The sequence below is a fragment of the Adiantum capillus-veneris genome, chromosome 16, assembly GCF_014529385.1.
Source record: "Adiantum capillus-veneris isolate H3 chromosome 16, ASM1452938v2, whole genome shotgun sequence".
In the NCBI taxonomy this organism is placed as follows: Eukaryota; Viridiplantae; Streptophyta; class Polypodiopsida; order Polypodiales; family Pteridaceae; genus Adiantum; species Adiantum capillus-veneris.
The window spans coordinates 95,955,244-95,971,484 of NC_140946.1; the positions used below are offsets into that span (position 1 = coordinate 95,955,244).

At 47.8% G+C, this 16,241-nt stretch overlaps 1 protein-coding gene across 1 annotated transcript in view; it reads left to right on the plus strand.

The window, feature by feature from the left end:
* LOC147439496 (transcription factor E2FB-like) overlaps positions 1 to 16,241 on the plus strand; it is a 104,672-nt gene that overhangs the window by 44,239 nt on the left and 44,192 nt on the right. Inside the window, exons 2-4 of the mRNA XM_086485328.1 lie at positions 7,718 to 7,904; positions 7,984 to 8,046; positions 8,133 to 8,218. Of these exons, the coding sequence (XP_086341454.1) occupies positions 7,718 to 7,904; positions 7,984 to 8,046; positions 8,133 to 8,218 (336 nt within the window). The remainder of the gene's footprint in view (positions 1 to 7,717; positions 7,905 to 7,983; positions 8,047 to 8,132; positions 8,219 to 16,241) is intronic.

A 16,241-nucleotide genomic window follows, 5' to 3' on the forward strand; every position in this document is an offset into this window, starting at 1 on the left:
CACCAGTGCTATTTTACCCTTCCAATGGTCAAAACCCGAGGCTGAAGCATTTGCATACCTCAAAAAACGCCTCACTGAAGTACCTATTCTAGTTGTCCCCGATTGGTCTCTCTCTTTTCATGTGCATACGGATGCCAGTCAACTGGCTGTGGATGCTGTGCTGACTCAGCCTAGTAAGGAGTTCAACCTGGATCGCCCTGTTCACTATGCAAGCCGTTTGCTCACCAAAGTAGAGCGCAACTATAGCATGACAGGAAGGGAAGGTTTGGCTATTGTGTATGCTCTACAAAAATTTTGTCGCTATTTATTAGGGGTCCACTTCACAATTATTACTGATCACCATGTCCTGCGCTATCTGCTTAATGAGACGCAAGTTGTAGGTCGAGTATGGCGGTGGCTACTCTTATTTCAAGAGTTTGATTTCGAAGTGGTACTCTGGCCCGACAACCATCATGTCATTGTTGACCACCTCTCTCGCATTCAAACAGGTGAAAGCCGCCGTTTGACTTCTGAGGCTCTTGAAGGAGAGCAACTTCGTCCCAAGGTGTGGCATGATCTGCCATCTCTGAAAGCCAAAAAATCATGCAAGGCTCACTGGTGCTACTTCATCAAGCTCGATATCAGAAAGAAGCAAAGAATTTGGTCCCAGCTTGGCAAGGACCATTCATAGTACAGGAGATTTCACCACAGGGGACAATACAATTAGTGACTCTGGAAGGTGTTCCCTTGCCGTTGGTAAATGGCTCCAGGATTAAATGCTACTACCATCACCATAAGTCATAAGTTGTGCTCTCTCCCACTAGTACTTTAACCTGTAGGGCCACCAATGTGCCTTCTCCTTCTTTCAGGCAGGCGTTGTGCTCTCTATCAACCTGCCACCTATTTAGCTCACTTCTATCATTTGCCTTATCACAGTCTTTCCTCACCTTCATCTTTGTCCCACTCTTAAACACTGTTCTTTTGGCCTATGTCTGTTTTCTATCCCCCAACTTTTTTTTCAATGGATTCCTGCTCTGTCTAATGAATGAAGTGTATTCTTTCATCAAACATTCTCCTATTTGATTAATTGCATCAGTCTCTTTATTGAGTTACACTGAGGTCTCGATCTGTCCAATTGGGTATTTCTCTCTTTTTCATGGAGCTTTCTCTTGAAGCTTTCTCATCTTAATTGCATTGCCCACTTTCCCTCCTTGGTGTCCTTTTTTCAAAGTATGCCTAGCTGTTGTATTACTCTTCTTTTCCTAATTGCGATATTCATCTCACATGTGGAATTAAGGTTCTTTTGGTTAGCCATCGTGAACATAACAGTCTATCCTTCCTTTGCCAAGGTTGTGCAAAACCATCTCTTCCCCTAGTAAGTTCTACCCTACCTACACCCTCAGCAGCACAGCCTTGGGTGCCTGAAAGTGATCTCTTTTTGTTGCCTCATTTAGTTGGCGGTAATCCACACACACCCTCCAAATCTCCTCTCCATGAAAGTGATATCATCATTGCTTTGCATGCGTAAGGCGATGTTGTGTAATATGCAGCCTTTCCTTTCCTTCTTATTGGATTCTCTTCACAAGCACTTAAGATCGAAATAGAGAGGGATTCTTCTGCAGTTCGCAGAGTTTGTGTGTGTAATTCACAACTATTGGGGTTGAGAAAAGTTTTGATGCTGCAACCTTCGAATTTACGTTTCTAAGGCAATGCGGTTTTATGTGTTTTTCATAGCCTACAGTTGTAAAATCCCCTTGCCACTCCCTACCCTCTCTCGTCCCCATCAAATCTCTCTTGACCTTACCCAATCCCCCTCGCCCCTCCCTACCATCTCTCGCCCTTACCCAATCCCCTTGCCCCTGCCTACCCTCTTTCGCCCCTATCCAATCCCTTACCCAGTTCCCCTCACCCCTCCCTACCTTCTCGTCCCTATCTTATTCACTTGCCCCTCGCTACCCTCTTTCGCAGCTACCCTCTCCTCTAACTCCCATCCAATCCCCCTCGCCCCTCCCTACCCTCTCTCGCCGATACCCTACCCCTCTCGCCCTTACCCTCAACCTCTAGCCCCTATCCAATCCCCTTCGCCCCTCCCTACCCTCTTTTGCCCATAACCTACCCCTCTCGCCCCTACCCTCAACCCTCGCCCCTATCCTGTACTTTAATCTACCCTTGTCGGTACCCTACCCCTCTAGCCCCTACCCTCAACCCTCGCCCCTATCTGAACTTCAACCTACCCTCGCCCCTATCCTGTAATTCCCTCTCCCCTACCCCACTCTCCTCGCCAATACTCTCTAATTCTCGTCTGTCTGTCCTCAGCTTCCCTCTGTCTCAACCTATCGAGTGCAGTCATACGTTCGTCTGCGTTGTGCATTCTCCACACGCTCTTCAACAACGCTCTTTGTGTTCAACAGCTCTCTGTGTGAATGTACACTTTTGTGGTTGCAGTCCTATATGTAAGTTTCTGAGGATATAGAGACACACAGAGTACTTGGCGTTCATGGCAACTCCTATGGTTGGTACAAGCAAGCAATCTTGTAAAAAGACCATGTTGCAACAGAGGCCCTCGTTTGATAAATCTAGAAGTTCTGTTGAGGAAGATGTTGAAAACTCTAGCCATGGCCTCATAGATCTGTCCTCCTTTGATCACAGTGATGAGAGTTACAAAGCTTCTCTGAAGTCCTTTTCAGAGTCAAACTCTGGCTCTGGCTCTGACTCAGAGTCTTCTAGCCAACATGAAGAATATGTGAAAGACAAAAAGAAGGCCAACACTCAGGTGCTCAGCCATCCAATCACTAGGCTTCCTTCGTCGAAAAGTCAAACCAGATTCACTTTGAATTTCACCTGCAACCACCCTATCCTTCCCTTCGAGAAGTTTTATTAAGAGATCAGCTACAAACGCTAGGTCTGACAACATTGGCAGAGGCAAATCTCCCTATTGATGTTCCCGTGGATATGGTCCATGAGATTCTCAAGCTTTTCCCAAAAGTATGAGGTCACACACTGACTTCTACACGCATTGGTCATGCTTTGGGGATGACAAGCTTTCCTTCATTAAAACCGGCTACGAGAACCTACTCAACTTTCTAAAGATGCGACCATTCAGGCATGCTAGGAGCTACTTAGTGTTGATCATGCTGACAATGCAAAGAATAAAAAGCTCTAGGCCATTTTCAAGTATTACTTCCTAGTCAGAGCTGCTAAAGTAGGTAAGTGCAGATGTGATGTGCCTACTGTGTTCTCTCACTGCGATGGCCTATAGTGCTTTGCAGCTTCTATGTTGGCTTGGGTCATTAAGATACATGTTAGCCCCATGGATGTGGATGCTGATATGCGGCGTAGGAACTCAACCGCAAAAGGGAAATCTATTGAACCGGCGACGGATCTACCTGAGAAGAAGAAGAAGAAGAGGGCTAGAGTGGTGAAGGACACTGTAGAATCTTTAATATCGTTGCCAGTATCTGAAAGCCAGCAGCTTCCAGTATCTGAAAGCCAGCAGCTTCGGGTGAAGCACCCTGTACGACGCTCCTCGTATACTCCCGCTACTTGTTTTGTGGTATGCTCTGGTGTTTCGGATCACACTATGCATGTTTCAGCTGTGGCTTCTACAATGTGTGTCCCTCTCTCTACTGCTGTCATTTTCACTCCTACCACAATGACAAGCCCGCGTCCCGCTTGCAGCTGCCTCTTCTCCTATACCTATCCCTGTTGCAGCCACTCCACCCGTCTCTACACATCAGAGAGGCATGCTTCTAGTCCACCACCAGCAGTGCCACTTGCCAACCTCTCCTACCTCACACTCTACCACCTGACACTACTGCGGGATCTTCCAAAGTTTCGGACTCTACATCACTTTTTTGGCTATCTGAGGACATATTGCAGGAGTCTAGGCAGGCCATTGCTACCATTGAGATTGGGGCGGAGCTGTTGGCAACTACTCACTAGTGCCACTCGCTACATACGCAGCTATGGAGGACTCTCTGCGTGTCGCAAAGAGCGCAATTGCGGATAGAGACGCTACTATTTTTTGCTTTGTGACACGCATTGCAAGAAAAGTCTAAAATCATTGACGAACTCTGAGCTCAGATGGAGGGACTTCAGGAAGTGCTACTCCACAATGATATGGGATTTCAGGCTCCAGTGAGTAGAGGATATGGCTGGACAGGGCAGGGGATACAGGTACAGACTCTTGTTGGGTATATACAACTAGGTAGCTCTGCTCATTTCATTGGACCCTCTACACACACTTGTGTCGGATACGGCCAATCTCAGCACTTTACCTACTATCCTCAGGGGCTTCAGCCATCGGCTTCCTTATTAAATATACAGTTGATACATGGCCTTGCAGGTGCACATCGACATGGCTATGCTAGTCAATGCCCTGAGTACACTTCAAGCAAGGTGCTTCCATCAGCTGCGCAGTAAGTGACAGAGCAGCAGAGCTCATCAGTAGCAGCCTCCCACCATCGATTTGATGGCTCCTCCCCCAGAGGCGGATACTTCAGGTGCAACAGTGGCGACTCTTTCTCTCGGGTGACAAGACCGCACTGCACTGCTCAGTCTTCTTTTGTACATTTAGTGACTTCTCGGTTCTCTTTGCAGCATAGTGTTCCTCTCACCGAGACGGTGAGTGGTTTTGTGGCGGGCAACCTGTAGCAGGGCTATAGTGTCACAGGCACTGGACAGACAGTTAGTTGCAGTTGGGTTGGGGTTCACACTGGACGGACTTTTTCCTGGGTAGTGACACGTGGTAGGCATACGGGTGGTGGTCTAGCCAACGCGGGCCAGACCACCACAACGTCACCATGAAACACGTTTCGACAGGTTAGGACAAGCGAAACGTTTCGGGCCTTGAAACGTTTCGCTCACCAAGTGAAACACAAGCCGTTTCACTAACAACAAGTTACCATAATTTTAGTTTCAAGTCGCTAAACGCACGTTTCGCCCTCACGTTTCATTGTGCTCTCATTTTGGACTGAAACGTTTCGTGGTGAAACACCGCGTTTCAGGGTGAAACGTTTTGGCCTTAAAACGTTTCGCGGTTACGCTGGACCACCATGACCACAGTTTGGAGATAGTCTTAGGTGGATTGGATAGTTGTGAGCCATTGGTGGCTCTTTATGGTTGTATATATCCGTAGCCGTTTTGGGGTTACGATATCATCTACTTTGTGTGGTCAGTAGTCTAGAGTCTATTATCTTGAGTTATGCACAGCACGTCGGCACCATCACGGCACAGTTGAGCCTCGACACCCCATTGTACCTATGAGTTCTTGGTTGGAGCTGAGTGTGTTGCCATTGCCATAGTTTGTACTAGTTTCTTTTGAGTTAGTCGAGTCCCATATGTTCAGGTTCTATTGTTGAGTCATTGTGTTTGCTTGCTCTGTTATCCATTGTTTCAATGTTTTCGTTCTGTTGGAGTGAGATGTCGTGCACATTGCATTGAGGAGCACCCACTGTAGAGAGCAGGGCACATTATCTCCGCTACACTCTGCTCCTCTGCTCCTCGGCAATTGGGATGCCAGAGAGTGAGCCCTTGGCACGTATTTAAAAGGCCCCCGGCCTTTAAAAGCACTACACATGGAAAGCTACACATCTAAAAGCTTCATGTCCAAAAAGCCAAAGCCCAAGAGGCTGTAGCATAAAACACGAAAATTTGTACACCTGCCAATGCGAATCGCAGAGCTGTCCGTATAGTGCAAAGTGGCAATCTGTGTAAAATCCGAACGTCTTGTTAGTTGCCACGTCAGCAAGTGTCCACACAATACTTTAGGAAAGAGGATCTTGCTTTATTTTATGTTTAGGGTCCCATCAGACGGGTCCCATAAGTTAGTTGGGGGTTAAGGTTTTAAATCCCAACCCTTTAGAAATTGAGCCACTCGGCGAGGATGTGTAAGTTGGTAAAGACTTTTTCTTCTTTCGCTTTTGCTAGGGTTTAGGCCCCTCGGTCGGGATTTGCAGGTTGGCTAGGGTTAGGCTCGCGGAGCCCTAGCCCATTAGGTCTTCAATGTGTTGACACGTAGCGATGCACTAAAAGTACATATCCAGGCAATCTCACCTGATAAGGACTATTCAGTGGTTGACACATCACAATGCAACACAAATGCTCACATATGCATGTTACAAGACACAACAAGAGTGCCTTTGAGCAGTCCTCTCAGACAGACGGTCTTAGGCATGAAGCTACTGAACGACTACCTCCTTACTCCCCTCGCAACAAGAGTGCCTTTGAGCAGTCCTCCCAGACAGACGGTCTTAGGCATGAAGCTACTGAACGACTACCTCCTTACTCCCCTCGCAAATAACCTATAAAGGTCCGGGCCATGATCTTAGAGGACTGGTACAACCAAACGCTCCCCATATGGTAGCCTGCGTCGCCTAGAAGTTTCGAGCATACAACTAAACGCTCCCCAAACACCCAATTTGCGTAGTTTAGAGGTTTTCTAGCATACAACCAAACGCTCCCCAGACACCCGGTTTGCATTGTTCAAAGGTTTCCAACAATTAAGAACACTCCTTCCAGGAGCATCAAAACCAGAATTAAACAATTGTCAAATCGGCACTAAGACTCGGTTAAACAAATAAAATCCATTTCAAACAAATTCCAAACAATACTTTCTCAAACAAAGTTTAAAAAGTATCTAGATACAAAGCAATTAGAAAATTCATTCGGGCTGTTGTTTGGACAATCGAACTTTGAGGACGACTAGCTTGTCCTTCTGCATCAATGTGATCGTACGATTTCAGATCTGGAGTGGCATGGAAATCACTGCATGCCAATCATGCCAATCATCTAAATAGCGGTCTCAATGTTCGCCATGCGAATAGCAATCCTTCTATGAACTCCTTACTCCTAACCAATCAATTTTGCATCATTCAGGATAGCCTTTGACTAGTGAAGCAAAGGCAAGGTAGGGCTGGTATCCCATCTAGTCCAGTTTATATGAGTCCTCTCTCCTAACTGATGGCCATCCCTATCTCTGACATGCATTGCAAACCAAGGGCTATCTCCTAATGTCCTCCACATATCTTGCCTGTTGACGAATTATGCCTTTCGGCATATCCAACCACATACCCACCAGGGATTGCATGTAAGAAGATGCCAGAGCTGTACATCAAGGAGCATCAGAGAAAATAAAGCTGAGAGTCCACCTCCATGGGTCATCCGTGTCCATAGAATCCAATCTCGGTCGCACTGCTGAAAGGTATAGCTATAATTTGCTTCCAGGGCTCAGCCTCATGCAAAAGACCTCGGACAAGGAGCTTGGAAAGCAAAGTACAACTCTGCATCCCTGGATCAATTATACCCAATTCTCCATCCTCCCAAGGCTTAATGAATCATGGTGGTATGCCATGTTACTGGTGGATGGGTGTCTCTAGTGTCATCACAACCTCCCCATAGAAAGTTGTAGGCTAGTATAAGGCTTCTACAAGTATCTTACTCAGCAAGTGTGTTCAAATATTAGCATAAGTCTTGCCCTAGCTACTTATGATATGTTGTGACTATGTTTGATGCCTTGTATTGTGGAACATAGGATTTCTCAAATGCATTTCGTTTCCAAAATTCTTTTTTCATTTAACAGATTTTTCTAATAGTATAGGTTTACGTTCTTTATTTTATCTGTGTGAACAAAGTCTGATGACATTCTTCCTGTTGTCATATGTCTATGTTTTGAGCGATTTGATTTAGTGTGTTTTGGTGAGTTTATATATGTACTCAAGGATTTTTCTGGTGCTAATAGGTGAAAAATAATCAGGATCATGACATGGAGCAGGGTAGTTGGCCATCTAGCCAACCTTCTGCTGCTGTTGAACCTTATGGGAGCCCTTTACAAGCACTTCAGTCTAGACAGGCTGGTAAAAGAATGAACTGTGCTAAAGTGAGTAAAAATACGAACTTGGGGCCTCAAACACCAAGCTCAAATACAGGTGAGGCTTCTTTGCTTTTTTCAAGCGTAAGTGCTTGTAGTGCATATCATCTGCTTTCTAACCAGTAAGTGAGTTTCAGGGTCACCCACTTGCTTTGTTCGGAGGACCCCTGCAAGCTCTTGTCGTTATGATAGCTCTCTTGGTAATGGTCATGTGTTTGTTGATAACACTTCTTCAATTTCTGCTCTTATCATTGTCTTTGTCTCAGAGTTGGTATTCATATTATAGGTTTGCTTACCAAGAAATTTATAAACCTACTCAAGGAAGCCGATGATGGAGTCCTGGATCTGAATAAAGCTGCCGATACATTACATGTAGGACTTAGTCGTCTTATAACTCTGTCTCTTTTTCCTTTACTTTCTGAAGTCAAAGGCTTGAAGGGGTCTTAAATGATATTTGAAAGGTATCAATGGGCTCTGAAGTAATCTGCGAGTGTTAAGTATCATTTGACTAGTTGAGTTGTATTATTCTTTTGACCCAAATTTTGGGCGTTGCCTTATCCACAAATCCCTTCACAAAAATCAGGGTCCACCACTTTAGGTCAAGCTGAAGGCCCTCGTGTGAAACCGCCCGAATGAGGAGCCAACGATCGCCAAGTCTGCTGGACGTGGCTGACGGCCGCCGTAGTGCCGTATTGTGGGCACGATGAGAACCCCAATCATCAAGACATTTAATGCAATTTTGCCAAACTAAGTGCACACCGTTGCAAATGATCAGTCAGATCAGTTTTACACTGGAAACAGAGCTAAAAAGGTGGGGTTTGATTACGTGATCATGCCCGTTTTTCCGGGCGCCAATCGGGTCCAGAATGGGGCTGATACGACGTAATTAGCTCAAGTTTATGGGGGTTTTACGGCTTTCAGCAAATTGTCGATGTACAGAAACCTAATGTAAGTTGTAACGAAAGGATTTGCGGTTTGGAATCGGGTTTCTGAATGCGGAGGTTGAGAATGGGGTTTAGATGGGTTCTATAGGAGCTGAATTGGGTCAAAATTGAACAACATATGGCCAAAATGCTCTCTTTTGGTTGTTTTTGTACATAATTCACGGGGCTTTTGGATCTCCGGTGGGAGAGTTTGCAATTCAAGTTGACGATTAGAACGAAGAGGATTGGTTTGGGAACTTGCCGGGCCTTTCAGAGCCTCATTTGGGCACTTGAAGTGATTTGTTTGGACAGAAATATATTGGAGGAAGTGTTTTATGTGCCCTTTGTGAAGGATTAGAGCTTCAAAGGAGGGGAGGGGGGGGAGATTTACCAAGGAGCTGCCACGTGGTAGCGTGGGTAATCCCACATGCTATCCTTCATCAATGAAGTTTGGGGTATAAGTAAAACTTGGGGGCTCCCCAATGGTCATTAGAAAGGCGTGAGGCTGTGAGAGGGGGGCTCCCCTTAAAGTGGCTATAGTGGTTTGACCATGCAGGCGCATGGAGACGGTGGTGGTGCTGTTGTGCTGCATGTTGTCACGAAGTTGTGCGTGCTAGCCGGGGAGACACAAGGTCCTTGGCTTTGAGAGCTCTTACATTGAGACTCGAGAGTCTTGACAAAAACCGCATAGACAGATTTAACTTATGCTCCTAGAGAGAATTTCACCCTTCTTCATTCTACTCTCGGAGTGGATTAGATTAGAAGTGGGAAAGTCTCTTGTCCCTCACATCACTTCAGCTCCCCAACCACTCCTCCTTGGCTTGAAGAAACCACAACTGGTATACATCAGAATTGGCACGAGGTAGTAGTCGAGTCCACCAGGTGCAACCTGAGCTGTCCTAATCGATTGGTGGAAAGCACTATAAGCTTGGACACCCCCACCCAAGCTCCTTTCACCAAAATGAAATCCAAAGAAGAACGGATCTTTCTGTATGAAACTTCACTCTTGCTTGCTGGCCATAAGCATCTGGCTTTGCAAGCTCCTGATTCTGATCACGAATGCCTTTTTTTTTTTGACCACCTTAGCGAGAAAATCAAGTAGATCTTTATCCTTCAAGAAAGGAGGAGCTGCCATATCGATATTTAATGATAGCAACCCCCTTTTGAGCTGGCCTGTCTTCCCGCTCCCATCCTTGCTCCTTATCCTAGCATAAGCTGATCCATCATCGGTCACCTTTGTTTCCATATGAGTAGCAATTGTAGCGGAGATAATGTGTCGTGCTCTCTATAGTGGGTGCTCCTCAGTGCAATGTGCGTGAGATCTCACTCCACAGAATGAAAACACAGAATACAATGAATAACAGAGCAACAACAGCAAGACTCAGCAGTGAAACCTGCACAGTATGAACATGGACTAACTCAAAGAAACCAATACACTTTGGCACGGAAGCACACTCAGCTCCAGCCCAGAACTCATGGGTACAATGGGGGTGTCGAGGCTCAGCTATGCAGGGATGGTGAAGACGTGCTATGCATGAACTCAAGATACTAGACTCCAGAACTCACAACCATACCAAGAAGATAATGATAGTGTACACGACTTGGAACCAACCACTCATATCTAAGGAGCCACAAGCGGCTAGCAGATATCCCAATCCAGCTAAGCCCATCTCCAAACTGAGGTGGTAGTGATCTAGCCTCGGTGTCTACTAGACCACCATCCGTACCACTTGCCACGTGTCACTGCCCAGCGAGAGTTCGTCCAGTGTGAACTCCAGCCCAACTACAACTAACTGCTTGTCCTGTGCCAATGACATTGTAGCCCTGCTACAGGTTGCCGCCACAAGACCACTCACCGTCTCGGTGAGATAGGATACTGGACTGCGAAAAGAAACTGCTACAGTACTAATACACTGAAAAGAAGGGACGGCATATATAGAACACAAAAATGAAGCTCGTTGTTACCCAATAGAAAGTAGAAAGTGTTGTTGCCACTGCCCTCATAACCTAGGCATGTTGCAGTAAGAGTTTGGTATCTCTACGTGTCTGCATAACTTTGTAGAGAAGCACTTTACCAAGTCCTCAACAAGAGCTTAAGACACATGAGGCCCACGCCATAGCTGGCAGAGACTGCTTACCATCCCAATAACACAGAGAACTGGCCTTCATCAAATGACACACCCCCTAATCCTGCACTGCGGCGTTATACAAGTAGAAAGAAAAATTGAGAAGGGTTCGAAAAATCCTCTGATTTTGGGGCTATGAGCATTGCTACTGCCCCAAGCACTGAAAGTGGAAGAACTGGAAGCTCACCATCCTGCACACTCAAAGCAGTGCGATACAAGTGCGACACAATGGCTGAGTACGCATCCAAAACGACCTCAATTTTGCCAACATCTGACCACCAGCCGGTGCTACAGGAAAGGGCATTCCATCGCCTCCTTTGACCATGAATTCTGATTACTGCAGCTCTGTTAACCTTGTAATTCGTTCAGCCCAAGGTACTGCAAACTCGGAACCATAGGGGTGAGAGCAAGAGGGGAGGGGGTGGAGAGGGGCGAGGTGGGGGTGAACAGGGGCGAGGGCAATTGGGTAGGGGTGAGGGGGTTGGATAGGGACGAGGGGGAGGGTAGGGGCGAGGGGGCTAGATAGGGACGAGGGTAGGGGCGAGAGCAAGTGGGGAGGGGGTGGATAGGAGCGAGTGAGTTGAGGGTAGGGGCGAGAGAGAGGGGGTAGGGATGAGTGCTAGTGGGGAGGGGTTGGATAGGGGCGAGTTTGGGGAAGGTAGGAGCGAGTGCAAGTGGGGAGGGGTTGGATAGGGGTGAGTGTGGGGAGGGTAGGGGCGAGAGGGGGTGTGTAGGGGCGAGTGAGAGAGGGTAGGGCGAGTGAGGGTCAGAGGGGGTAGGGAGGGGCGAGGAGGGGGGTGAGGAACAAGGAGAGAGGGGATGGAGGTAGGTGGCGAGGGGGTAAATAGGGCTGGTGAAACTGAGAAAGAGGGGGAGGGAGGGTCCCAACTGCTATAGCTCAATGTGCAACCAGCCACTGGAACAAGGTGACTCGTCTCGGTTGTCTGGACTCCCACAACCTCTCCCAAAAAGCTGCCAAGAACTTAGCTGTGAGACCCTCCTCCTGCCAATGAGGTGCTGCAGTAGGACGAGCCTCTCTGTGCGCTGCCAGTATGTGATGTCCCAATCGAACAGTGTACTGAAAGAAAGGGACACTTCTCCAGGATCCCAATGTACTTGTGCCAGTGGACAGCTCTCCCAAGCCCATAGTCTCCAGTGGCCAGTCTCAAGTGCTGCTGGGTCGGGATCTATGACGCAAGTCCTCCCACAGATGCCCACCATACGGATCCTTTGTAAACAACACTCTGCCACCTGTGGGGCCTCTACTGCAACTCGGTGTAAGCGTCCCTCACCCTGTAGCTCGAAAAATAGGGAGGGTATAGTCTCTAAGCAAGCCCGAATTGAGATGAGAACCTCCAATCGCGTGAAGGCCCCCACCCATATGGGCGTTGCTAACTCGAGAGGTGTGAGCCACTCAGTTGGTACTGTTCTCTAAGATGTCCTGACACATGCTTTGCACTTGTAGCTAAATGCCTTGAAGCTCCTTTGACAAGCCTGAAAACTGTAGCCTGTCACCTAAAGTGCGTGCTGGACCCTCGGCCATGGGACCCCAGGAAACATGAGGCCGACTACCAACCAAGTGGCCTCTCTGAGTGCTAACCATGGGGTTCCAAACAAGGGGCTGTCTAAGGCTGACGCTGCTCCAGGCCTCTCCGCAGTTGCTCCCAAGATCGGAGCAGACTCGCAGCAAAGCGGTCCTCCAGTCTCCTGCTCAAGCCAGCTCTGCGCATCTCTGTGAAAATCCATCTAGTCGAGGGTTGCCAGCGGCCTCCAGCCTGAGGCACCCTAGTACTAAGCCGCTGAAGCAACAACTCCTTCTAGGGCTCCTCACCTGGAAGAAGTCCTCTGACGATAACCTTCTCAAGAAGGGCTCTACTCTGCTGTGTTGGGTCTATGATCCCCAATCCTCCCTAAGAACAAGGAAGAATGATGACCTGCCATGCCACTTTGGCCCGGGCTATCTGAGTGTCACGCCCTGACCAAAGGAATTTCTTGATCAGTCTCTCTACGTGGCTGATACAAGAACTCAAAAAGATCCAACAAGAAGTGATGTACCACATAGTAGCCAACAACACCTGGTTGGCCACTACAACTCTGCCTGCCAGAGAAAGCCATGTGGAGCTCCAATGTAACAGCTTCCTCTTGATAGACAGGAGGAAGGGAGCAATGCTGCTCGCGAGACAAGTCCAAACCAACCTGACAGCCCAAGTACCGAACTGTAGTCCCTGGGGGAATCCAGTTGAAACCCTCACCTGGCATCCAATCAGGCGTAGGAGCACTACCAACCAAGAAAGCCACTGTCTTTCTCCAGTTGATCAGTGCGCTTGATGCACAAAAAAAAGTCTCGAGAGCCTGCTCACACATGTGAAGGTTGGCCTCCTGGCCATCCAAGTACAAGGCTGAGTCGTTTGCAAACTCAGTGTCCAGTAACTCATTTCCCCAAATAGGGAGCGCTGGAGAGGGGGAATGGGGAACACACCCGACACACAAACAACTGCCCCTATATAGCTCAGGGTATTCACAGCACCCTTGTCCTCTCGAAAACACCTTCAAAAAAGACGATTTACACTAACAGGGCCTCGCCTGCACTTCGCCCAATGCACACACGCTTTGCACAATCCTCAGAAAAGCGATCACACCGATCTTACTCGCTTCTAGCTCTTCCACAACTCAACACCTCTCTCTCTTTCTCTCTCACACACAGAGGGGGCCGGGGAGACGCACACGCTCACACACACAGGCACCACACAATCCTGGAGACGAGCAAAGAAGAAAAGGGGGGGAAGGGGGGAAAGACGACACCAAAAATCGGCAACGACAACTTCTCCTTCCAAGAAAAAACACCATATACAAACTCCATAAACCGTGCTCTTGGTCGCAACAAGGCCATCACCTGCTTCATATAGAGGGGCACACACCTCCCTCCAAACTCGACTACGTCGGCACACACATCGACGAGAAAAATTCGTCACTCGCTTCGCATTGGCGACAACTCCTCCTCTGGGTAGCCTTCGTTGGCTACTTCCTCTGCCAGGCCCTCGCCCTTTCGGTCGTTTCATGGACAAACCCTGCGTGCTGGCTTCGATCGTCGAGCGCACGAAAACCTCTCCCCTTTCTTGTTCTCAATTCTCCTTTCTTCCCAAAAGAAAAGCCCTCCCTCTTCTTTTTGAAAACCCGCTGCCCTCTTCTTTTTTCCCTCACCTCCTAGCTTCCACAAGCAAAAGGAAAAAAAACTTTCTTTTTTAAGCCCTGGCGTAGGGCGCCACTGCCTCTAGGCTTTCTTTTGTGAATTCTTTTCGTTTTGCTTTTGAGCAAACTCCACCAAAGCTAAGGGGTCACCCTTTTCCCTTTGAACTTATAGCCAAAGACTTTAATCACCAAGCCTCCCTTTCGCATGCGATGCATCGGTGCTCAAGACCACACATCCTCATCAGGTTTTTGTTCAGCCCTGTCATATCGGATTTTGTCTTGTTGAATTTATATCCCAAGAGCCTCACCACATTTCAGTCATCCCACATCCTCGAACATCAAGTCGCGAAAGCGGGAAAAAACTGATTCGCCTCCGTTCCGATTGTCTGCCAACCTAAATTGGGTGTACCATGATGCGTTCGACTCCGATCGGCGAGCCTCAGATTTTGGCTAACTCCCCACATCGCATACCATTTTCCAAAATCTTGGGGAGCTCAAAAATATCCTTGTCAGCATACCTATCAACGCGGTCCGGTGAGCATGTATCCAACCCCCTGCAAATATTCCACAGGCCATAACTTGTCCGTCTGAGCTCCGAATGGCAATCCGAAAAGACCGGCATGCTCCACAACTTGAGCTTTACACGTGTATCCACTGATCCCAGTTTCGGCCGCCTGACTGTATCTGCCTTGTCCGTCGAGATCTGCAAAGCCTTCTAACTTCGGACTGGCATATCTTTCACACTGTGGCCCCGTTTGATGAGCCGTCTAGATGGGCTTCTAGAGCACCTCGAACACCTCATTCTAGGACACATTCCCGCACTTTGGACACCTTGACCTGCCATCTCAATTATCCCAATTGGGAGGCCCCCTTGGCCTAAAAAACCACTTTAAGCATACATTTCCACATCCACTCTCCTGCCCAGGGTCTTCATACCTGCTTTAGCCCTTTGCCATGCGCATGCTAGCACCCTTTGCACTGCATAGCACACTTTTCATTGCGGACCAACTTTGGTTGCACCAGCGCTAAGCCACGTAAACCAACTTGTTGTGAAACCAAAAACTTGCTCATTGCCTTAGCATAGAACAGAAAGAGGAAGGGGGCAAGAGGGCAGCCCTGTCTGATCGAACGCGTGAGCATGAAACGATCACCTCTATCTCCTGACAAAAGTAGCTGATTGTGTGCCCGTCTGTAGAAAGCTGACACCCCCCTGATCCAAGCATCTAAGAAGCCCATCCTGTGTAGAGTGCCCTCCAAAAAGTTCCAGTCAACTCTGTCGTAGGCCTTCTAAATCTAGAAGAAGAGTCACCAGATTCTCACCACGGAGCTTCGCGAGGGCAGAAGCCTCCCAAAAAGTAAAGATGTTGTCAAGGATACTACGCTCCTTGACAAAACCTGTCTGTGTCCCATGTATAATGCTCTCTAGAAGTGGCTGAATCCTCAAACTCAGAGCCTTGGCAAGAATTTTGTAGGCTGAGTTGAGGATGGTGATGGGGCGCCACTGTCACAAACGGGAGCGCATAGCAATATAAAATATACTCGGATAAATAAAATTTATCACTTAATATTGAAGCTAGAGGATATAGAGAGAAATAGATAGAGAGAGAGAGAGAGAGATAAAGTAAAAAGATCGACACAGTACTGGGGACCAGAAGATGGGCTGGTCCCCCCCCGTAATAGTATCTTTATTACTGAGGAGAAGTCTATACAAGCACTTGAACCGAACGTATTACCACGTTCGTTCTAGAATAAGACTTGATGGTTCTTGGAAGCCTTAGCTTCCGATTCCTAGGGCAAAACCTGTTGGGCTATAAAGCCCAATGTGGTCGCCCAGGTAAGTGGGCGGGCCGCCAGGTATGTACACATATTCTTTTGTAAAAACCTAATAAGAACTCACTATGCTCTACACATTACAGTAGAGCGAGTTCACCATATCGTCGTACTCTTCTTCTTGCACTCTCTCTCGCGTCGCACTTCCGCTCGTACTCCTTCAACTGGTATCAGAGCTCAGATCGAGGCTCGAGGCAGCACTGCAGGAGGCTAGAGTCACCAGCTCAGATTGGAGTGAAATTCGACAGGCGAAGACACGGCCCCAAATCTTGTGGGAAAGCCCTTAGGGCTTGGTGTGCTCAGAATTTCATTCTGAGGTCATCTCGG